This window comes from Cibotium barometz, chromosome 38, assembly GCF_041138505.1.
Source record: "Cibotium barometz isolate CiBa-2024 chromosome 38, ASM4113850v1, whole genome shotgun sequence".
Taxonomy (NCBI): Eukaryota; Viridiplantae; Streptophyta; class Polypodiopsida; order Cyatheales; family Cibotiaceae; genus Cibotium; species Cibotium barometz.
In genome coordinates this window covers 6,001,138-6,026,162 of record NC_141083.1, presented here as the reverse complement: position 1 = coordinate 6,026,162, position 25,025 = coordinate 6,001,138, and the positions used below count along the sequence as shown (strand labels likewise).

At 46.7% G+C, this 25,025-nt stretch overlaps 1 protein-coding gene across 6 annotated transcripts in view; it reads right to left on the bottom strand.

The window, feature by feature from the left end:
• LOC147616281 (serine/threonine-protein phosphatase PP2A-1 catalytic subunit-like) overlaps window positions 1-25,025 on the bottom strand; it is an 83,128-nt gene that overhangs the window by 19,302 nt on the left and 38,801 nt on the right. For 2 of the 6 annotated variants that reach the window (XM_086777349.1, XM_086777348.1), the window contains exon 5: window positions 19,505-19,696. In XM_086777349.1, the coding sequence (XP_086633475.1) occupies window positions 19,505-19,696 (192 nt within the window). Of the gene's footprint in view, window positions 1-17,588; window positions 17,910-18,286; window positions 18,400-18,954; window positions 19,409-19,504; window positions 19,697-25,025 lie in introns of those variants that run through there. The other 4 variants (XR_015262471.1, XR_015262470.1, XM_086777351.1 and 1 more) reach the window with 4 other exon arrangements.

Genomic DNA, 25,025 nt, shown 5'->3' with positions numbered 1-25,025 from the left:
TCTACTATCATGTTGTCTGTGTCAGACTCTTTACTTTTCAGCATTCGTGAAGAGAAGACAGCTTGGGGAATGTGGCAGAGATTGCAGGACTTGTATGCCCAACAAAGTGCCTCAAGCAAAGTGTATTGGTTGAAGAAACTCATAGGTCTTCAGATGAAGGAAGGGGCGTCTATGACAGCCCATCTAAATGAGTTTAATGGTATTGTCAGCCAGGTCATTAATCAAAAGTTGGCAATGGACGATGAGTTCAAAGCCACTTTTCTCTTATGCACTTTGCCAGAGAGTTGGGACACATTCAGGACAGCCACTAGCAATTCGCATGCTATGCTGTCATATGCAGATGTTGAGGGTGCTCTTCTTCAAGAAGAGATGAACAGGAAAAACAACTCTGTTGGAAAGTCCAATGCAATGAATGCGCGTGGGAGATCCCAGCAAAGGGGAAAAAGCCAAGAACGGGGAAGGAGCAAGTCTCGCTCCAAAAAGGACTTGGAATGCCATTATTGTGGCAAGAAGGGACACATTAAAAAGCAATGCTACAAATGGAAAAATGATCAAAAGGAAAAGGGAAAAGGCAAAGACAAAGAGAAAGATGAAGCCAAAGATGTAAAGCCAAAGGGCAAAAGTGGAGTCAAGATTGAAGAAATCAATGTGTCACATGCAGGTGGCAGTGAGGATGAGGTCCTATTTACGTCTTCACTTGATGCCCATTCACTTCTTACAGGTGGTCATGGTATGCACTCATGGATCATTGATTCAGGTGCCTCCTTTCATGTCACAGGTTGCAGAGACTTGTTTGTCAGGTATACTGCTGGCAATGGAGGAGTGGTTTATTTGGGTGATAACCATGCATGCAAGATTCTTGGCAGAGGTGATGTGAGGCATGTGTTTTCAGATGGCTCACAGCTTATGCTCCATGATGTCAGGCATGTGCCTGAGGATCAAGAAGAATCTGCTTTCTACTAGACAGCTTGATGATGCTGATTATGTTACCACATTTGGTCGTGGAAAGTGGAAGATTAGTAAGGGCTCACTAGTTGTTGCCAAAGGCTCTAAGGTGGACACTCTTTACTTCATGCATGCAGGTGTTTGTCACCATGCTAATGTAAATGCAACCGAGCTGCCGAAAATCTCTATGTGGCATAGCCGGTTGGGACACATGAGTGTCAAGGGAATAGAGCAATTGTCTCGTTTGGGTTACTTGCCTTCTCTAAAGTTTTCAAGTTTTCAATTTTGTGAGCATTGTATATATGGCAGGCAACTGCAGTGCCCCCACAAGAAAGCTCTTGGACAAAAAGATGCTCAGTTAGAGCTTGTGCATACAGATGTATGTGAGATGCCTTAGCTTTCTTTGGGAGGAGCCAAATACTTTGTGTCTTTTATAGATGATGCCACACGCAAGGTGTGGGTTTATCCTCTTCGTTTGAAGAGTGATACATTCTCAGTGTTTGAGAAGTTTGTTGCTCTTGTTGAGAATCAAACTGGCAAAACACTGAAAGCTTTGCGTTCCGACAATGGTGGAGAGTACATGTCCAAACAGTTTCAAGACTTTTGTGATGCTAAAGGCATCAAGAGGGAGCTCTCTACTCCTTATGATCCTCCACAAAACAAGACAGCAGAGAGGATGAACAGGACCATTCAGGAGAAGGTCCGTTCTATGTTGTCACATGCTGCATTACTTCATGGTTTTTGGGCTGAAGCTGTTATGACAGCCGTTCACCTTATAAATAGGTCACCTAACACGAGGCTTGGTGGGAAAGTGCCAGAGGAAGTATGGACAGGGAAGCCTCCGTCATACAAGCACTTGAGAGTGTTTGGTTGCGTTGCGTACGTGCACATACGCAGGGAAATGCGCACCAAACTTGATCCTAAGTCTCACAAATGCATATTCCTAGGATATGGTGACAGAGGTGAAATGGGGTATAGACTTTGGGATCCCGTGAATAGAAAGATTATACGCAGCAATGATGTCATTTTTTGATGAAACATGCATGTATAAGGAGCCTGCAAGGCAACAGGAGCCTGGCAGAGTCATCTTTGATGATGATGGACATCATGGACAACAACCAAGGGCTGTAAATCAGCCATTACAGCAGCAAAACCAGCCCTTAAATGGTGCTGAAAATGGTCCAAATGGACAGCCAGAGATGGCAGAAGATATCCCTATGGATATACCACAGTTAGAAGAAATACCGGGCATGATATTTCAGCCTTATGGCATGGAACAGGAGCCACCAATGGGTGATATGCAGGCTGGACAGCAACCTGCAAATGATGGTCATTGGGTACGGAGGTCCACAAGACCCTCCAGAGCCCCTGACAGGTTTGTTCCAGGGGTTGACTACTTGATGCTTACTGACTGTGGGGAGCCCTCATGTTATAAGGAGGCTTTACAGAGGGTAGACAAGGCTCTTTGGGAGCGTGCCATGAAGTCAGAGATGGATTCTCTGCACAAAAATGGAACATGGAAATTGGTGCATTTGCCTGCAGGCAAGAAGGTTTTGCCATGCAAGTGGGTTTACAGGCTCAAAGTTGCACCAGATGCAAAGCCAAGATACAAAGCCAGGTTAGTGGCTAAGGGCTTCAAGCAGGAATATGGTGTGGACTTTGATGAGATCTTCTCTCCAGTGGTCAAAATGACCACACTTAGAGCTGTGTTAGCTTTGGTTGCACATGATGATCTGGACTTGATTCAGATGGATGTGAAGACTGCTTTTCTTCACGGTGATCTCCATGAGGAGATATATATGCAACAGCCAGAGGGTTATGCAGTAAGTGGAAAGGAGAAGCTTGTATGCAAGCTGAAAAAGAGTCTTTATGGGCTCAAACAGGCACCAAGGGAATGGTATCATAAATTTGATACATTCATGAAAACCCAGAAATTCAGGAGAAGTGACATAGATCACTGCTTGTACACCAAGAAAGCTTTGGATGGCAGTCTATTGATCCTCATCTTGTATGTTGATGATATGTTGATTGCCGGGAAATCTCGTAAGGAGATGGATACCTTGAAGCAGAGGCTGCATCAAACCTTTGATATGAAGGATTTGGGTGATGCAAATCACATCTTGGGTATGCGGATACTTCGGGATAGAAATCAGCATGTGTTGTATTTGTCTCAGAAGGAATACATTGGCAAAGTCTTGCGGAGGTTCAATATGGACGGGGGGAAGAAGACTAGTACTCCTTTGCCTCCATATGTGAAACTCAGTGCTATGGACAGCCCACAGTCAGATAGAGACAGGGCTGATATGGCCAAGATTCCGTATGCTTCAGCTTGTGGCAGTCTCATGTATGCCATGGTTGCTACTAGGCCGGACATTGCATTCGCAGTGGGAGTGGTTTCTAGATACATGGCCAACCCTGGCAAGAAGCATTGGGAAGCAGTGAAAGGTGTCATGAGATACCTGAAGGGCACACAGGATATGTGCATTTGCTTTGGCAAACAGGATGCATTAGTGCATGGTTACACGGATTCGGATTATGCCGGTCATCCAGATAACCGGAAGTCTACTACCGGTTATGTGTTTACATTCACAGGAGGTGCTGTGTCATGGATATCCAGGATGCAGAAGTGCACAGCCTTATCTACTACAGAGGCCGAGTATATTGCAGCCACAGAGGCTTGCAAGGAGGCATTATGGCTATCTCGGTTAGTGGTTGATTTGGGTTATACAGGGGATGTTCCATTGTTGCATTGTGACACTCAGAGTGCCATCCAGTTGGCAAAGAACCCTGTTTTTCATGCAAAGACGAAGCATGTGGATGTGAAGTATCACTTCATCAGAGAGGTGATAGAGAACAAGCAAATTCAGCTTGTTAAGATTCATACGGATGACAACCCGGCTGATCTGTTGACAAAGAGTTTGCCTCCGGAGCGGTTTGCTCATTGCAGACACTTGATGGGCATTGCATGAGGCTAGTTTCAGCCTTGATATGGCCTTGTATATTATCATGTACATGCTGATTTTTCTTTTCCTTCATTTAAGGGCACTTTGCCTTTAAGTGGGAGGTTGTTGGGGTAAAGGCATTATGCCCACCCTTATAGTGTGTACAAGCCCATAAGTTATAGTACATAGTGCACTTAGTACTTTTAATGTACTAAGTGCACTATGTGTACTAGTGCAATATACTTGTGTGATAGGGGAGTCACACACTCATTCCCATGAGTTGACTTATCCCCACAACTCTCTCTCTCTCTCTCCCTTGTTTCTCTGTGTATGTCTCCCACATGAACTCTAACCCTAATTCTAATCCTCCCACACATAGGATTCCAGACAGCCTCATTCAGGACTCCGAGATTTACAACAAGATAGAGCACATTTGGGCGGGATTGGATTTCTCCACAGGCTTTGCTGTGTGCACATTGGATACTGGCCTAGGGGAGATCAGCGGTTTCTTGCAGGAGGCAACCAAGAGTAGATTGGAGGGCTTTCGGGAGTAGGAGCGGAATCTGAGGAGAGGTCCACCCTCTTTACAGTGGCTTCAAGAGCGCTCCCCAGATGGCCCATGGATAGAGAGCCAGCGTGCTGCTGCCCGCATGGAGATTAGATCCATTGAGGAGTGGAGGCTAGAGTACATATACCACGCCAGAGCTTCTTTTTGGACCCAAGCCGGTGACAAAGTCATAGGGGATTTTTTTGAGATAGCCGGTCCCCACAGGAGGAGAGATGGTATTAGCAAGCTACGTGGCCAGGATGGAGCTATTTTTATGACCCCCCCCCCCCCCCAGGTGAGAGCCATCGCCACTGACTTCTTCAGATGTCTGCTCTCACAAGTGTCCCATTATCCCCACAAGAGGGTCTGGTAGCACACGAGACAGGTGGTTTCTCTCTCTCTTCGGTCCTTCTTACTGACTCTATTCACCGAGGAGGAATCAGAGGCGATGACGGCACTACCCAGGGGCGGACGGGCTTCCGGTCTCTTTCTTTCTTCATCTCTGGGACCTCTTGGAAGGCAGCCTTTGAGGTACCTTCAATGAGATTATGATCACAAGTGCCATGCCAGAGAGACTCTTACAGGGTTTGATTCACTTGATTCCTAAGAAGGGTGGTGACAGATTGGAGATCCAACAGTGGAGACCCATCACTCTTCTAGGGACCACCTATAAGATCCTGGCCAAGGCCATCAACAGGAGACTTCAGCCCTTTCTCTCGAACTTGATTCATGACACTTAGACCGGCTTTGTTCAGGATTGGAGCATTCTAGACAACATCTTCACCTTTTGGTCAGTGACTGCTTCAACCAGGATGCGGCAGCAGGACCTCATTGTGGTACTCCTAGACTTTGAGAAAGCTTATGATAGGGTGGATTGGAGCTTTCTGGAGGGCACAATGAGCCGGATGGGATTCCCCGTGGAGTGGATTCGTGGAGTCCGAACTTTACTCAGCCTCACACAGCCAGGTTCTCATTCAGGGAGCCCGTGGTGGCAGACTTCACCTTTCCCGCTCGGTCTGACAAGAATTGGTATTCGTTGTCGAGGCCATGAGCAGCTTTCTTTCAGCCTAGGATACTGGACTTCAGGGATTGCGCCTCCCCCTTCGCATGCTTGCTTGACTCAAAGTTTGCAAATGACACATCAACTTTCCTTTCTGGAGATGTGGGAAATCTCCAAAGATTCGCGGAGGCGATCGAGGTTTTTTGCCACACATCAAGAGCACAAATCAACTGGCACAAGTCATGTGGTTTTTGGGTAGGCTCTGCACCCGCCCCAACTTGGCGGCCAGTTGATTTGTGCTCTTGATGTGTGGCAAAAAACCTCAACTTGGTGGCCAGTTGATGCTTTCCAATGGATTCCGAGGAGCACTCTAGTTCGCTATCTTGGTTGCCAGGTTGGCATCAACATTTCTCCAGAGCAATAGCTCACCCCTCTTCTTCTGAGCATTCGCAAGAAACTTTTATATTGGAGTTATGTGAGGCTCTCCCTCAAGTAGAGTGGTGGTGGCGAACCAGGTTCTTCTTGCCACCATGTGGTATGTTACTTCGTGCCGGGCCTTCTATCAGGCATGTATTGGCCAAGTACAACGTTTGATCAGAAACTTCATATGGGCCAACAGTGACGGGAGGCCAGCAAGGGCCAAGGTGGCATGGAGAGTGATCATTCAGCCATGTAGTTGAGGGGGGCTAGGCCCCATTGACCTCGCTATTCAAAGTCATGCCCTGTTGGGCAAGCTCATCGTTAGAGGACTCCTTCCCCATGGTGAGCCCTAGAAGGATTTCCTCTTGGCCTGGATTTCAGTCCGCACTCCGAGTCTAGGGGACCCTTGGCCGTAGAGTACCAGAAGGATTTTCACAAAGATGCAGGGCCCTGGTTTTAGTCCAACTTTTGAGGACTAATTTGCAGCCAACTTACTTCACGCTTGGGATCACCTCAAACAGACCCTGAGGCAAATAGCTCCGGCAGCCTTTGAGAAGCGGCTTCGGTAGCCTTGATCCGTTTACCCAATGGCCACATGTCAGGGGCCCGACCTCATGTATCATGGGGCACCTTGAGCATAGGACTAGCCAGGTCCCTTGGAGATTGGATCGCACAAAGGCAGTTACCCTCGGAGGTACAAGAGAGAGGCTTGGCAAGGATCCGAGGTAGAGCCAGGCTCAGCATTGACATCGACCCTTTGTGAGCTTTTCCAACAAATGGTCGACGAACCAAAGTATGCATCACCTGTGAGAAAGTGAACGGTGCTATTGTGAATGTGGGTATTGATCCCTCGAAAGTAGTGCTCGCCAAGCTGAATCTATGAAAGTGAAAGGTGCTACTATGAATGTAATAATTCCACCCCTTGCTATAGTTGTTGAACCCTTCTTTGTTGAGATGTACTAGTCTAATGAAGCTTAAGTTTGCAACCCAAACACCAATTGAATCAAGTTTGAACACATCCGCACAGTAATCTTGTTGTAAACTGAAACTCCATGCCATTTCTTAATTTTTTTTAAAAAAAATTTGCATTTAAATCAATTAATGATCTATATTTCTCCCCAACAGCCGACACCCCAAACCTTGTGGTATATGGAGCACACTAGTTTATACCTGGGTTCGATTCCTAGCAAGGTTAGTTGGTTGTACAAATCAAGCTGAAACTGAGGGTTAGAAACATGCGCATTACATTGTAATCTTTGATTCTCTTGTTTGAAACTAATCAATCTTGCACATTACACTGTAATCTTTCATTCTCTTGCATCATTTCTGTTGATTTATGCCTTGTGTCCATCAAGGTTGCTTGCTGTCACCATTTGGCCAACCATTTGGTCCATCTCCAGATCTGTCTTGTTCACTTGAGGCCAGGCCGGTGTCTCATGTGAAGGGGCAAGTATTTTGCATAACATGGACGAAAGCCAGACTGGTGCCACCCGTATGTTAGCAGGATGGTGTTGTATGGACGGGAGCCAGACTGGTGCCACCCGTGTATGACCTGGAATGTGTTCTATCCATGGGATTGTCAGCCATGGAAGAGCCAGTATATGTGCCGTGTTTTGCCTATGGGACTGTCACTCCATAGGGAGGCTCGTGCCTAGATCTGTGTCTTACCTATGGGACTGTCACTCCATAGGAAGACCGGGATTTATGTTTTTTGTCGTGCCATCATTGTGCCCGACAGAAATGTTTAGTACTTGTTCCATGAACGGGAGATATGTCCATGATACTGTTTGCACATACATTCATGTTTGCATGCCTGGAACTGTCTCCACGTGACTTGTATTCTAGTGTTTGCATGTTTGACGTGCCACTTACTGAGCGGGGACGCCTACCAGTGAGTCATGAAGTTTGCTCTGTCTTCTGACGAGTTTTGTTGCGTGTGAACAAGTGGTAAGTGTATTGCATTTGTTTATTTTATAGCATTCTTTTTAACCTTTGTTTTTATAAGGTTGCAGGTTCACACTCATTAATGAGTGGGCACCCTCCCCAATATCTCATAGTGCCCTTGGTAGGGTGGGCACTCATTATGGGCACCCATGTATGGGCCATGGTGGGGAGGGAGCCCCTCACTTAATCATGTGTGTGGGGGTGGATGCATGGCCACCTACCCTTGGGACTTTGGAACTGGCCGCCTCCATGCGATTCAGGTGGGCCGGCCAGCTGTTCGTCGTGTGCCCCTCCATGCAAATCAGGCGTGATACTCCTCTTGTATATAGGCGGCTATGCATGACCACCTTCGGGGATTCGACGCTGGCCCAGAGGCGACTCTGCTTGCTCTTGCGCACAGGTCTCTCTTCATTTTGTTCTGCAGGCGGCTGCGCACAAGCCACCATCCTCTTGCCTTGCAGGTGACTGCGCACAAGTTCTTCTCCCATCTCTCTCCTTGCTTTGCAAACGGCTGCACATAGGCGACTGCGCCTAGCCATCTCTTCATCCTGCTAGAGACGACTGCGCACAGGCGGCTGCCCGGCAGGTGGCTGCGCAGGTCTCCTCTGTCGCTTGCCCAACCACAGGCGGCTGCGTGGTTGCGTACAGGTTTCCATCTCTCACCTTGCAGGCGGCTGCACACACAAGACTTCTATCTAGATTGCGCACAAGCGACTCCAGCTTCCCGTACTGTCGGGCAACTACTGCTGACAATTCATTCCCCCATCTCTCAAGCTGGCAGCAACAGCAGTAATAAAGACTTCTCTCTTTTCATACGTGGGTGCCTAGTACTACTGAAAGCCATATTCATTGTTTTACAAGGTGAGTGGATTGAGATTCAAGCAAAGGTCTTTGGTGTAAATCTTACAAGGGATACTCTCTGCTACTAACACTCGTTCCATGCCGGGTAGTCCAAGCTTCTGGAGAACCACGGTCCATGGGTGCTGAGATCGTGAGAGCCAGGCGTTAGTACAGGAGCGCTTGTTTGTGCGTGGTCGTGGAACACCAGTGGGGCACTCTCTGCGGATTCCAGTGAAGGCACGAGACCGTAGAGACTAGACTTCTTCAAGTGGATCGCTCTCCTTCGACGTCTACTTCAAGTCTCTTGTTTGGTAACTGTATTCATTTCAATTGTACATGGACATCATCTGGTTCATTGAACCCATGGAGCATTGTATCACTTAAATACTCCCAATAATATATCATATATTGAGGGGGGTGGGGGGGGGGGGGGGTCGGCCCGTTCCGGCCCCGGTGCTGGTGTCCATTGATCATCATTTCATTTCATTTCAGTTTTCAGTTGTTATTGAGTTGTCCATTTATATTGTGATATTTAAGTTGTGCTATTACGCGTGTGGGTGTCCAACGGAGTCTATTCCCACTTGACGGGATCGGTTTCATTGGTATCAAAGCACGGTTATTTCCCTCTTCTTAGTGGGGAAACGAACATGTGTATTAGACACCCCGCTTCTAGCACACTTAACACAATGGACAGCCAAGGCAATCCTTTGGAAGTGCCTAATTCGAGGGGCCCATCAAGTGCCTCGTGTGGTTCTGATGCTTTGCAGGGAAGGCACAAGCCCCTTGAGAGGGTGAATGATAGTGATTCGAGGGGACAACCGTCTCGTGGAAAGACAATTATGCAAGAAGAGGAGCCTAATGCAATGAGGGCTGAATTGGAGCATATGAGAAAGCTTTTGCAGGCACAAGAGCAAGAGCTGCATGAAGATCCCCATGTACAAAGTGCCATTGAAGCCAAGAAAGCCGATGCAATGGTGGACATGACTTTTGAGTCCATGGCACGAGAAGTGGGCAAGAAGCCAAGGGAGTTGGCACTCTCCTACCTCCTCCGTAAAGGTGATATTAAAGAGGGGGAAGATAGAGAGCTGAAATTCAGAAATCCACCTCGCTTGAAGCATGGAGATCCCGCATCTCAAAGGTTGAGGTCATTTATGCAAAGGGAAGAGGTGACAGCCACCTCTCGCCATGCATCTTCTCCACAAGGCACAAAGGGTGACAGGTATATGTATGCTAGTGCTCGTGGAGGGCATGATGGTCACATGTAATCAAGGCATGTATCCCATGGAGGGGTTGACAGGTCTGCAAATAGAAGAGCTTTGCCTACTGAGTTGTCTCATGGAGAGACATTGCCTTATGCAGGAAGGTCACATGCATCAGATTTTCAGGTTCGTGGAGCACATGCCACCGTGCTTCATGAAACCTCCATGATGGCCCATGGAGCCCATGCAGATAGGACTGCCTCGTTGGATAAGGGGAAAAGAAAAAGAGAGGACCATGAGCCTCATGCCAGAAAACTCAAGGAATTCAAAGCAGGTGACAAGTCCGTTAAGTTTGATGTTTTTCATGGAGAGCATGATGCTTCCAAGGTGCTAGCATTTGTGGCACAGTTTGATATTGCTTTTAGTGATGAGGACTTCACTGTGAAGTAAAAAGTACACCATGCTAACATGTTCTTGAAGGGGACCGCCGCTCATTGGTGGATCACTGAAAAGACCACCAAAGACCCCATTTGCACTTGGAAAGAATTTAAGGACAGATTTTATGCCCAGTTCTTGCCACCTAATGTGGAGCAAACTCTCACCCAAAAGTGGGATAGACTTGAGCAAAGAGATAATGAAAGTGTGCAGCAGTATGTTAATAAGTCTTGGAAAGTGTTGCTTGAGGTAACTCCTTTTATGCTAATCACTGAGGATAAAAGAAAGAGGAAGTTTTGCTCCGGATTGCAACCAGCTTATCGTTCGGGCATTGAATTGCACCCGAAGCACACTTTGCAACAGCTTATAGCCTCTGCTCTTGCTACGGAGTAATTGGTGCTCAAAATTAAGCAAGATCAAGGGGATTCAAAGGGCAAAGATAAGGCTGTCCCAAATCTGCAAAAAGGTGGACAGCCACCTAAAAAGAGCTTCCGGGAGATCCAGAAGGGAGGTAAAGCTGAAAATACCTCATCCATGGATTGTGTGCTCAAGAACAGGTTTGGCTTGACTCCTGAGCAAAGGGAGCAATATGCGAAAGAGGGGAAATGTTTTGCATGTGGAAGCAAAGAGCATATGTTTCGGCAATGCCCCAAACGTAAGCAAGATGCAAGAGGACAAGCAGTCTAAGCCTAATGTGCATGCAGTTCCCGATATGCAGGGTAGTGTTGATCATGCTGGCAAAGAGGGAGATTCCATACCTATTGTATCACACATCCATATTAATAAAGCAATAAAGAAGAATTTGGTAGCAGATGCATTGTCCAGGAGGCCATATGTGGCTGCAATTTCAGTAGCCTCACATGGGGAATTGACTACTATGCGTGATTTGTATCATTTGGATGCTGATTTTTGTCATATTTGGACTGATTTGATGGCTGGTCACTCACATGGCTCTTATGTGATCAAAGAGGGTTATCTTATGAAGGATAATTGCTTATGTGTGGTGAAGGATATGCGTCCAAAGGTTATGGAGGAATGTCACGCTCCACCTTATGCTGGTCATAGAGGTATCATGCCTACTACACGCATGATTGAGAGATATTTCTTTTGGCCAAGCATGCATAGAGACATTGAGGCATATGTGCGTGCATGTGTCACCTGCCAAAAGGTGAAATTTGATAGGCAGAAGCCTCCAGGTTTGCTACAACCATTGCCTATTCCCTTGCAGCCATGGGAAAGCATTGCTTTCAGCCTATCACCCGCAAAACGGATGGTCAAAGTGAGGCTGCAAATTCAGCCGTGTTGGATTTGTTGAAGTGTTATGTGGCAGATCAAAAGACTGCATGGGAGAAATATCTTCCACTTGTTGAATTTGCCTACAACAATACGGTGCATGCCTCCACGGGAAAGGCCCCATTTGAGATTATTTATGGGAGAGTGGTCTTGCCACCCATCCTTCGTACAAAGGATGAGATTTTTGCAGCTGATGAGTATGTACGTGACTTGGATGTAGCCTTTACTCGTTATTATGGACCCTTCAAGGTGATTCAAAAGATCAATGAAGTGTCATACAGGCTTGCTTTACCTAGTCATTGGAAGATTCACAATGCATTTCATGTGAGTCTTTTGCGGAAGTATGTCGGGCCAAATCCTGACGACCTTGTCACAGAAGATCCGCCACAGATTGATGAGCTTGAGGAGATCCTCCGGCCAGAGCAAATTGCCTTTCACAAGGAGAGAAGGCTACCTACGGAAAGCTTTCCAGGAGATACCTTGTGAAGTTCAAGAATTACATTGATGCAAAGTGGGTAAATGAAGATTATTTTGTTGACTACCCACACTTGTTGCAGGCATATCTTGAGGCTTTTCAATTGAGGACAACTCTTTAGAAGCCCGAGGGGATGTCACCAATTGGCCGACCATTTGGTCCATCTCCAGATCTGTGTCTTGTTCACTTGAGGCCAGGCCGGTATCTCATGTCAAGGGGCCAGTATTTTGCATAACATGGACGGGAGCCAAATTGGTGCCACCCGTGTGTTAGCAGGATGGTGTTGTATGGACGGGAGCCAGACTGGTGCCACCCGTGCATGACCTAGAATGTGTTCTACCCATGGGATTGTCACGCCATGGAAGAGCCAGTATATGTGCCGTGTTTTGCCTATGTTACTGTCACTCCATAGGAAGGCTCATGCCTGGATCTGTGTCTTACCTATGGGACTGTCATTCCATAGGAAGACCGGGATTTAAGTTTTCTGTCGTGCCATCATTGTGCCCGACAGAAATAATTAGTACTTGTTCCATGAACGGGAGATACGTCCATGATACTGTTTGCACATGCATTCATGTTTGCATGCCTAGAACTGTCTTTGCATGACTTGTATTCTATCTAGTGTTTGCCTAATTGACATGCCACTTACTGAGCGGGGACGCTTGGCAGTGAGTCGTGAAGTTTGCTCTGTCTTCTGACGAGTTTTGTTGCGTGTGAACAGGTGGAAGTATATTGCATTTGTTTATTTTATAGCATTCTTTTTAACCTTTGTTTTTATAAGGTTGCAGGTTCACACTCATTAATGAGTGGGCACCCTCCCCAATATCTCATATAGTGCCGGTGGGCACCCACATATGGGCCATGGTGGGGACGGAGCCCCTCACTTAATCATGTGTGTGGGGGTGGGTGCATGGCCACCTACCCTTGGGATATTGGAACTGGCCGCCTCCATGCGATTCAGGAGGGCCGGCCAGCTGTTCATCGTGTGCCTCTCCATGCAAATCAGGCGTGATACTCCTCTTGTATATAGGCAGCTGTGCATGACCACCTTAAGGGATTCGACGCTGGCCCACAGGAGACTCTGCTTGCTCTTGCGCACAGGTCTCTCTTCATTTTGCTCTACAGGCGGCTGCGCACAGGCCACCATCCTCTTGCCTTGCAGGTGACTGCGCCTAGGTTCTTCTCCCATCTCTCTCCTTGCTTTGCAAGCGGCTACACATAGGCAACTGCACCTAGCCATCTCTTCATCCTGCTAGAGACGATTGCGCACAGGCGACTGCACGCAGGTGGTTGCGCACGTCTCCTCTTTGTCAAAGAACTCTTGAAGAAGATTAGGGTACTGCTGTGTTTGCCAAGTGGAATCAGACTCATCCAAATCCATCCACTTCACAAGAAATTTTGTAGTCAACTTTCTTGTTTCCTTCTGTCGCACGTCAAGAATTACTTCTGGAACAAGGATAATATGGTCATTTCCACATGGTTCTTGAAAAATTCGCTCTTCTTTTTGTTGATGTACAGCACATTGGTGCGTAGTACTTCAAAGACAATCTGTAAATGCTCTTTGTGATCGGCTAAAAACCAGAATATCATCGAGATAAACGATCACAAACTTGTCCAAGTATGGCCCAAAAATCTCATTCATCAGGGTCATGAAAGTGGCCGGAGCATTGGTTAACCCAGAAGGTATGACCAAGAATTCATAATGGCCATATTTTGTCCGAAAGGCTGTCTTGTATTCATCACCATTACGGATACGAATTTGATGATAGCCGGACTTCAAATCAATCTTGGAAAACACCTTAGCACCAAGTAGTTGGTCGAACAACTCATCGATGCGAGGCAAAGGGAATTTGTTCTTGATTGTCAGCTTGTTGAGAGCACGGTAATCAATGCAAAGCCGCATTGATCCATCCTTCTTTTTGACAAGCAAAACCGGGACTCCGAAGGGACTTTTGCTGGGACGGATGTGACCTTTGTCCAGCAACTCCTGTACTTGCTTTTGTATCTCCTGAGATTCAGAGTAAGAAACACGGTATGAAGCTCGGGTTGGAGGAGGTTGACCTCGGATAAGATCAATCGGGTGATCCACAGGACGACGAGGAGGCAATGTCGTCGGAAGATCATTCGGAAACAAATCCTGAAAAGGCCTGAAGAAGGGTTGCTCCAAGTAAGCAGTTGTTGATGACGAGGCTTGAGATTGCTCACTAGTTTCCGCTTCAATCTCCCGTAACATGACCAGGGATGTTGTACAGTCACGTTTGCGGACGAGGCGTTTGACTTGCAGGGCAGAAACAACAGTGATAGGTTTGGCACTGAAAAGGCCATGAAGTTCCAGCTTTCGACCATCATGATATAGCTAGATTGAATGAGAACGAAAGCTGATCACCGGATCATATCGATACAGCCAAGATTGTCCCAATATCATGTCATAATGTGACAACGGCATCACTGAAAAATTAAGGTGATCTTGGTAATCTTGAATCTGGAACTGAAGCTGTTGCACCTTTTTGCTACAATTAAGAAAGGAACCATCAGCAAGCTCTACTTGAAAAGCATCCACAAAATGTCGGGTCTATAGACGAAGCTTGTGAATCAAAGAAGTTCTCACAAAATTAGTGGAACAACCACTGTCCACCAACACATTGATGGGATGGTCGCCAATGAAACCCAGAAGACTAAGGACCTGCTTGGAAAGATTCACCGGAACGGGGTTGGTACTTTGGCCATTAAGCATCAGGGTACTGACAATCTCAGAAACGCGAACAGAACAAGCTATCTGTTTGTTCTTGTTTTTCACAGCAGGCGGGTTATGATCAGCATGGTGGCTACTGTCCACCTTAGAATTGCGCCGAGTGTTGGAGGGTTTAGGGCGCTGAGGACATTCATACCACCAGTGATCGCCAGAACAAATTGTACAGAGGCCTGGGCGACTAGGTTGGGATGAAGTGCCAGTTGATGAAGAGGTTTGCTGTCCTAAAGGGGTTTCTCGCTTGAAGTTGCGCCGATCATTGCTACGACGGTCCTGTCGAGACCGATCTCGGTTTCTGCTGCCAGAGGATTTGGTTTGAGAGGATCCTGCGTTTGACGCCGGAGCTTGCCCGGAAAAGCGCGGCTGGAAGGATTGTTGTCCAGAATATGGTCGCCGAGAGTTGGGTTGTCCAGAATTGGGACGCTGGGGTTGGCCAGTCCCATTGGGTCGATTCCGCTGGTAGGAACGGGCGCCGGAGGAAAAGTTCCTGGGAGGACGCCGGTAATCACTAATGCGCTCAACATACGAGATTGCTTCATCCAGGGTGGTAGGATTGTACTTATGGACTTCGTCTTGGATCGTGGGTTCAAGCCCGTCAATAAAGCTGTGAAGCTGGTCAGAGGGACTGAGTGTCTCTATCTCGAGAGCCAGTTTTTGAAACTCTGAGATGTACGCGGCCACGGAGCCAGTTTGACTCAGGCGGCGGAGAGAAGACCTGGCATGAAAGTTCGCATTTGCAGGCTCAAAAGCCTTGCGAAGAGCACTCCGAAATTTATCCCACGTTGGTGTAGACTTGCCATCTGAAATCCTGCGTCACCACCAAAGGAAGGCGGTATCTTTCAAGAGGGTACTGGCCAATGCCACCTTTTTATTTTCAGGCGATTCGGTATTTAAGTAATAAACCTCTATCTTGTAGAGCCAGTGATCGATTAACCGCTTATCGCGGAGGCCATTGTAGGGCTCATCTAACTTGATATCCATCTTTCGTGTTTGTGCTGTGGTCATTAATTTATACAAAAGTTTGAGTTCAACATTGTCTACCTCGGCAGTCGGATCGGGAGGAGTTAAGGGATCATCCTGCTGGCCCACCGAGGATAACGATGATGATGTTGGAGAACGCGAACGACGCACTCACTGTGACTTCCTGGATCCCTCGCGCTGGTGTTGGTGCCGTTGTTGCATGTCTTCCATTTGTGATCGCATTGATGCCATACCGTCGAAAAGGGCCTTGTGCAAGTCCTCCATCTGTTGTTGAAGAGTGGTCATCTGCAAGGCCTCCATCTGAGGATCGGCGGGTGGCACGTTGTCGTGCGAAGTCGACATCTGGAGAACTCAGAGAGAGTACTGAGGTGAAGCAGGAAAGGTCCACCCGAAATGTAGGATCGAAGAAGCAGCTGCTGGAGAGGTAGTAACAGGATCCTCGTACTCGAAGTTTCCTCGGGATCGTCCTCGGAGGTTACTGCGTCTTCTTCCACTCCTTCGTTTGGTTCCGCCAAAGAACTGTGCACCGGAGATAATGGAGTATAATCGGGGACGAAGATCTCGCAGTAGAATGTCACAGGAGGGCGCGTGGAGGAGATATTGTGGAGGCCATCCACACTGCACTCTGGAAGAAAGTGTGCCAACTGAGGGTACCGTGACAGAAAGTACTCGAAATGAGTAAGATGCAGTGGCTCGCAGGTGAGGAAAATAGTCCAAATCGCCCAAGCGTCGGGTTCGGTTACATGCGGGCTGCTGACATGTATGCCGTACACCTGAGAGGCCGAGGTTACTGGGGTAGGAGAGGCCGAGAGACTTGGAATCCACCCAGCATCGGCGGGAAGTGGCACTGGTTCCGGAGTGGGGGCACGAGGACGGCTGTGTTCGGGAAGAAAAGCCTCGGGAATCTCGTCGATGTAACTCAGGTAAGAGATGTGCATGATGTCGGGTTCCTCCGGAAAGTTTACCATGAAGCATGCACGTAGAGGGCGAGAGCGCACAGATTATGTGGTGTGGGCAAAGCCAGAAGAACCCACGAACAGCCGGGAGGATGGTTGCCGAATCGCTGGGAAGAAGGGGGTTGAGCATGAAGAAGGCGGCATCCTGACAGCCGGGGGGGGGGGAGGGGGGAGCGGATGGTGGTTGCCGAATCGCCAAGGGGTGGCGGTTCACACCAGCGCACGCCCGTTGGTTGTTTGTTTTTTTTTTTTTTTAAGAGAGACCCACCTGGCAATGGTACATATTAAAATTTTGTGTTTTTTTTTTTGAAGGTGCAAAGGTGACGTGTCGCCGACTGGAGGGTGCGCCGCTTCGAAGGGTGCTATTCGGCGGCGAGGACTCAGGGCCGGCAGCTGCTCCAAGCAAGAAAGGGCTCACACTGGCAGCGAACGAGGCGAAGGGGGGGGGGAGGGGTGTTCCATATTCGGCAGCGAGAGGGGAAGTTCCCGCCATGTTGCAAACGCCTAACACCACCGGTCAGCAAGGAGGGAGGGTAGTCCGGGTATGCAGCAAGGGTTCCCTCTTTGCAATACACATGGTGCGTGTGTATGGGTGTGAAACCTTTTTGTTTTTGTTTACATCACTATGAGCTAGGATTTACGCCAAGTCCACCATCACTCCGCTTCTTCCATACAACACCGAGAAGAGGGGTGGATGAGGGAGTGCCGCAGAGAGGGTGAGGGCTTCACAACCCACGGGTAGGAAAAAAATTTGCTCTGATACCACTGTGAGAATTATGTTGTTAATCCTTCATATTGTGTACTAATTACTACTTAAGTACTTAACTTAAAGAACAAGAGACTTCAGGAGAACACTTGAGAGAAGCTTGAATTGACTTGTTATATTAAACTGAGTACAATAGGTCTCTTATATAGGAGATGAAGAGACACATTTGAAGAGGCATGTCCTTTGACGAAAGGACATGACAATAGACGAAAGGATACGACTTTAGGCTAAGGGATGTGTCTATTTGATGTAGAGGCACAACCATTCATCAAGGGATACAACCATTCGTCGAAGGGATGTGGCTATTCGATGAAGAGGTACATCCTTTGGCGAAGAGTCGCAACCAATCGAGGGTAGGGGTTCCCTTGGATGGTTACTCTTTGCATCTGCAACAGGAATCAGCAATGAAGAGAGAATCTGATACATACAAATCGTGACACTTTAGAAGTCTATTGTAGGCCTGCACCCATAGATGAATCTGACAACACCGAGATCTTCACTTCTACGGACTTTTCTTTGTAAACTTAATGAATCTACACCATGATATGTTCAACAATGTACCAAGAGCTGCACGAGGTTGCATTTCTCATGCCAAAATATTGTCCAAACTAGTCTTAATCACCAACTGTTGCAATAATCTTGCATTTCTTCTAACAAGATGTACTAATGTTGCTTCTCTTACATCAGTTTTAACAATATCATGGTTTCTTGAATTTGTTGCAATTTCTCTTAAAGAAACACAACTACTTGCAAGAAATGATCAAGATTAGAGAAGTTTTAATCAAGAATACTCACTGTTTAAGTTTGCACCAAGATTTACTGATTTCTATACATAATCTTGCAAACTTTACAAATCTTCACTAATAACCTTACAAACCGCACTCTGCACAGCATGATTTGCCTAAATCTGAAACAGAACTATAAACTGCACATAAGTCCGCATAAATCTTTAACACAATTGTAATCTTCACATAGATCTGGTTAAATCTACTACAGAACTGCAATCTTCACATATATCTACTCAAATCTGCAATAGAATTGTAGTCTTCACACTTTCTTGATAAACTCTACACCAAGATTTACACAATAACCAACAATTCCCTCCAAATTGCCAAGATTTCCCAGAAACTAGGCAAATGATGAAGAAAACTAAGATTTACGGAAAGATTTGATCACAGAAAATCAATAATCAAGAAACTGTGCACTAAACTCAAAGAATAGGATTTCTAAAAAATGGTGATTAGCATAGATTCAAAAATGATTAACACTAATTTCAATGTTGATCCCGACGACAAATCAAGATAATAGTAATCTTGAAAAACTGTGTAAAACTTAATCCAAAAATGATTGAGTCTTAATCACCACCAAAATCAAAGCCAAACGACCAAGATCAAAGCAAAGCTCCGATACCAATTGAAATGACGCTGAGATATGAGAAATCACCATGAAAGATTGCATATAATTAAGATGATAATCACATAGAAATCCACAAGGCCTAAGTGATTTAGCCTCTCACCAAGAGGATGGAAATAGCCTTTCATAAGTCCAAATCTATGTAAGCCAAAAGGCTCCAAGATTGTCCAAAAAGGACCAAAAGGTCATAAAAAGGGTACAAAGTACATAGGCAATGTGCCTTTATAGTCCCAAGGCCACATGTGCCTTAATCCCACATGTATAGAGATGTCCTAAGCCCATGTGCCTAGACCCATTTATGCATGTGCACCCTAAGTTGTTGCTTCATTACATCCTTGGCCCAATTGGTCAAGTTCTTGTGGGGAATGAGCCACATGTAAAGCCCTACAACTATCCTGCGTTCATAAGATAATGAAGAGAAAACTTCTCAAAGAATCTCACGACAATAAGCATACAAACATGCTCTATGGTTTTGCAGCACAGCCAATAAATCAAACCATATCCTGGATGCAAACCCTAGTGTAAGATATATCATACAATAAGAAACACCAAAGGAATGAAAATAGTCAATAGAAGAGTGGATGTGAGAGAGAGCACACCTGACACCAATTAAAACCTTCCATAACCAGCTGATGTGCACGAGCAACCAAATCCAAACCATTAACATGATTGAATTGCTCAGCAATATCCTGACCAAATGTGTACCCAGCACCACGAGGTGAAATGCCCCACCCGCAACGATCGTCAGGATCCGACCAAAGCAGGTCACACATGGGTCCCTCATGAGGCACCTACATAAGAAGAAAAAGTTGTAAAATGATATTGAAAACTATTTTACCCTTTAAATTAAGATTATCAAATAAACAAGTTAAGTATTCAATTCACATGCATGATGTACAATAGCGAAGAATGTTTTCAAGAATTCAATACAAAACAAAAAGTGGCATATAATTTGAGGCTAGGCTTATGCCTAGGGCGGCCCGAGAAGGGACACACAAGGAATAAGTGACTTATGGGCGCATTGACATGGGTTAATGAGAAGGCCTTTATATAACTATAAATAGTAATAAGTGTGCTTTCATGTTTTATTATTAGCCCCAAGCCTATATTACGAATTATTGGCATGCCTCATAGGGGGGATTGGATAGAGACCGAAGCAAGGCCTCGACCTTGGGCTCTACCTACACACCTTGGAGGCATGACCTGCGGTGGTATGGGAAGCCATAGCTAGGCTGGGGTAAGGTCAAGGTGTTGGTCTAGCCTCATATACCAGGGGTGCTCATGTTAGTAGTCATCCCCTATCTGTAACATATTACTCAGAAGGAAGTGAGGGCCTCTGTTGTGGGTATGCCCGCCCGGATAGGAGTTTTCTCCATTTTTCCTCAATGTCCATTTTTTCCCTGCTTTTCTGGTCGTGGGAGACTGTTTTCTTCTAGCCGACCTGATCTTACACTGGCCGACTTATTTCAATTCCTACTGGCCGACTGGCTGCCCAGGTAGTATATATGCATGCCTTGCCCCCCACACCAGCTTTGTACTGGATCACTTGTGTATATAGTAGATTTTATACAGCTTCTCTCTCTCCTACAGTTCTGCGTTTTCTTTCTCACAACAGTTTGTCTCATTTCTGCTGCCCATTCCAACATGGTATCAGAGCCCTGGTGGCTTGAAGCTTGGAGACAGTGAGAGCTTGAAGATTTGCTTGGTGGCTTGAAGCTTGGAGACAGTGAGAGCTTGAAGATTTGCTTTTTTTGGTGCTGATTGGATAATTTCTCGGCTGTTCGGACGTGTGTGGAGAAGCAAGTAGAAGGCGGTCATTGCTGGACAGCCACCTTGCATAGCAGTTGCAGCCTCTTATTCGTTTTTTTTCTCGCCCACCCTCCCTTCACAAGACCTTGTGAACCCCCGAGATGGCAGATTTGCTCGAGACAGCTGAGAAGCATGTGAAGATCCCCACCCTCCCGACATTCCCGGTGGACCGACAGTTGGACGGGACCAACTATGGCATCTGGAAGGTAATGATGGAGTCTTATGATTTGACTGATTTCATTGTGGTTGGAGTTCCAAGGCCAGAGTTGGAGGAGAAGGACAGAGATGAGGGCTGCACCGATAGTGACAGAGGCTCTATTCCAGACTGACATACTGACACAGGCTATGGGAGCTTCCACTAGATAGATACCCCCAGCTAGCCCTAGAGTCCTCGAGACACTTGACACTCGAGGGAGATCAGGGTACTGGTATGCACAAGTAGGCACTTGGTTTGGCATGCACAGCATGCAAATGGAGGCACTCCCCCCGTTCCAGTACAGGCTATAGCATAGAGGCCCGTCATTTGCTCTCAGCCGCACAGAGCGGAACAGGGTTATCAGGAAGGACATTGTCAAACTGGATACTCACAGGACATGGAGTTCACCTAATCGTCAACTCGGGACGAAGAGGGCCTTCTACAGAAATCACCTCCTATGCTTGACAGAGGATGGTTTCATCATCCGGCCACGCTACATGGACACACACCTATCATTTGGACCCTGGGGTGAGATGTGTGATTGGCCAGATCCGCACCTCGTCCCACCAGCTGAGAGTGGAGACTGCCATACATGGGCCCAAGGCGGCCGCACCGAAGGACAAGATATGCCAGCTCTGTCACACAAACCCCGAGACAGAGGACCATTACATATGCTGATGCCCTATATACTATGAGATTCAGGGGAGGTTCCACTGCCTCTTCCGAGCTCGGGCCACTTTCCAAGATCATGGACTTCTCGGATCAGAGATGCCTGGGACTTTTTCTTCTAGAGCTCCGCAGACACAGGGAGTCTTTAGTGAGATCCAGATCAACTGTACTTGCTCAAGGACCAGCACAGAGAGCTCTCACCGACTTCTTCCATACTAGCACTTAGAGGGCCGATCCACCCACCATACCCAGACCACAAGCTAGTGCACGAGCTCGGCCAAGAGGTGTGACACTCGACATAGCCACTGAGTTATGCAAAGCTCGACGCCCCAGACCCCATGGCCCTCGCCCACAACCACGCCACCACAGAAGGATCCGGGCCATGATCTCCCATCATAGCAAGACCTTCTCGCGCCGGCTCAGTTTTTCCACCTTGAGCACCATGTCACAACGGCCCATGAGGGATGTATTAGGGTGATATGAGAGCTCTCTGCTCATGTACCTAGATCAGATTTTATAGTTCCAGATTTTTGTTATCTTTCTGTATTACTATTTTGTACCTAGGATGATGTATCTCGTGGATATGATGTAACCTTTTTGGTCTGATACGTCATTTTGGCCTTTTGAAGAAGTTAATACAACTCTCTCTCTCTCTCTCTCTCTCCTTACCTATGGAAGAATTGTCGTGTGCCTGCAAGAAATAGGAGAGAGCCACCCAGAAATCTCGTGGAGCGCCAATTTGACCACTCGCGTGTGTGTGCGGTGTATAGTGTGTAGATAAATGGAGATTGTGTGTATGTGTGGGTAGTAGGTGTGTTGATGCGGGCTTTTGTTTTTTAGTGAGTGTGTGCATGCATGTGTGTGTGCGCGCGTGCGTATGTGAATGTGTGCATGTGCATGCAAGTGGGTGCACATGCACGTCTGTGTTGCGCGTGTTGTGTGTGCACATGCAAGTGTTTGTGTTGTGGGTGTTTTGTGCGTGCACATGCACGCAAGTGTAGGTGCATGTGCGGGTTGTTTGTGCTTTGTGTGTGTGCACGTGTTTATTTAGTTTTTAGTTGTTTTTGGTTTTTTTTTTTAAATTTCTCATCATTCGCGGGTATATGTGTTTGTACAATTGGTAGGAGTGGTTACGTTACATATGTACAATGCGGCTTTTAAGGGTTCCGGCTTACCGTGTGGGCTCATGTAGCGAAGGCGGACAACCGCTTGCCCGTCCATAATGACAGCTTTGACGTCACCCCTGTCGACTTTTGCTAGCGCGCTTGATTGAGCTTTGTCTTTCCAGTGAGTTGGTGTTGCAGCATGGCACACAGGGGTGTTGTGGGGACATGATGGTGCATTTGAGCCTTGGGGTTGCTCGGCGGTGCCATGGCAGAGTGTGTGCATGCCTTTCTTGGAGGTTTAGCGCCATACGTGACTCGTGTGATGGGAACAAGTATGAGTAAGGCCACTCCACATGGACAAGGTACTGCCTCTTGCTTGGTGTCCACGGACTCTTCTAACTTCTCTAAAAGTAGTCCTTGCTCTCCATTAATGCTTAAGCTTTGGGGTTGGCGTTGGAGGCACAGCTTCCAGTCTCCACTCTAACCCCAGCAAGACGTGCATTGTGACAGACTCAACCACGTGTCTAAGAGATAAAGATATACAGAGAGAGAGAGAGAGAGAGAGGACAGAGAGAAAAGGGAATAGAGATCTTGCACAGTACACCACACTGAGCGGGGAACACGCCCTGCCCCCTTTCAAGAATTTATTTAGGAACAATGCACAGGCACGCTAGCCAGGATCAATACAATCAATGAATACAAAAGCAAACAAATATGCCGATGTAGAATCCCTAAGTCAAAGTTAGTGTCAAGGCACGAGATCTCTCATGCCGAGCACACCACCGGAATGACCCACAAGAATCTCTCACCGGGGTAGTACCAGGGTCCATATCCAATATCCAATATCCAATGAATCCAATGTCCAAGTCCAAGTTCCAGATCCAAATCCAAGTCCAAGTTCCAGATCCAAATCCAAGTCCAAGTCCAAATCCAAGCCAAGTCCAAGTCCAAGTCTAAGTTCCAGATCCAAGTCCGAGTTCCAGATCCAAGTCCAAGTCCAAATCAAAGTCCAAGTCCAAGTCCATATCCAAATCGAAGTCCAAGTCCAAGTCCAAGTCCAAATCCATATCCAAGTCGAGATCCAAGTCCAGAACCAAATCCAAGTCCAAGAATCACTCGCTCATCCCATAAGTAATCTCCACAACTCCTCCAACCTTGTCAATGAAGAAAACCATGGAAAAGCTCTTTCTGGCAAGAAAACTGATATTAAGCTTGTTTTAATGGTTTTCGGGTGATAAAAACCTCCAAAAAACAGTTTTTAGGATTTTTGGAGCAGTTTTAGGGTTTCTGAAATTTTCAGTGTTTTTGATTTTTTGTCCGTACATGTCCGTATGGATCCGTGCAGCCGTATGGACATGTGATGTCATGGCACTACAGCCGATGGAGGCACTCTGAAATCAACGGGCAACGCTGAAAAACTCCATGGTTTGGTTCATGATAAAGTAGATAATGATGGAGAAGATAATCTCCATGCTTCAACGAAGATGGCAATGCGATGAAGAGGTTCTTCTTCAAGTTGATGCTCAAACAAAGGCTCATGCTTCTTTGATACTTGGGGAAGCCTTGCTTTTTGCCAAAAAGTGATGCTTTTGCCTTTTACTTTGCTTTTGGTCTTTTTAAAAATAAAATATTACTCAACTATAGTCAAAAGTTCTTGTTTTGCTTTTCTAGCTTCAGGGCCTTGTTTTTTGGACCTGGAGCTACTTTTTGAAAACGCAACTTTTAGCTTTTTTGGTCCAGCTCAGTCTCCTCTTTCCAATGGTGCTCTTGGCTCGTGGTCAACCTAGTTTGACTTTTCACTTTTTCTTGCTTTTTGACCAAAATTGGTGCTTTTTCTTAATCAAACCTTACAGAACTTGTCCCCATGTCTTCTTCCACATGTCTGGTTTCGGCGCATGGGTTTCATCATGTGAAATAGAGCTAGGAGAGCCAAATAGTTACATCCACACCATCATTGATTTAGTTGTTGATGGTGTAGTTGTCGAGGTTTGTGGTGCGGTTTTGTTTGATCTCCGAACCAATTGTAGGAGTTCCCTTGGTAGAAACCTTGCACTTCCAGCAGTTTGGTTAGGACCCATCGAGATGTCAACTGCTGGGCTCAAACTGGGGTTTGGAGTCGCTACTTGACTCTCTTTGACTTTAGAGATTAGGGTGCAATCCACGAGGTTTTTGGAACCCAAACGAAAGGGCTTCCATTGTAGAAGCCTTGAGCTTCTAACATCTTGACGGGGATCCAACGAGGCTAGAGTTGTGGATAAAACTAAATTGCTTGGGACCCCCAAATGTATCCTCAACAACCCTTCAGGGAGGTCACCAAGAAAGAGTGGATACCCAAGAGTA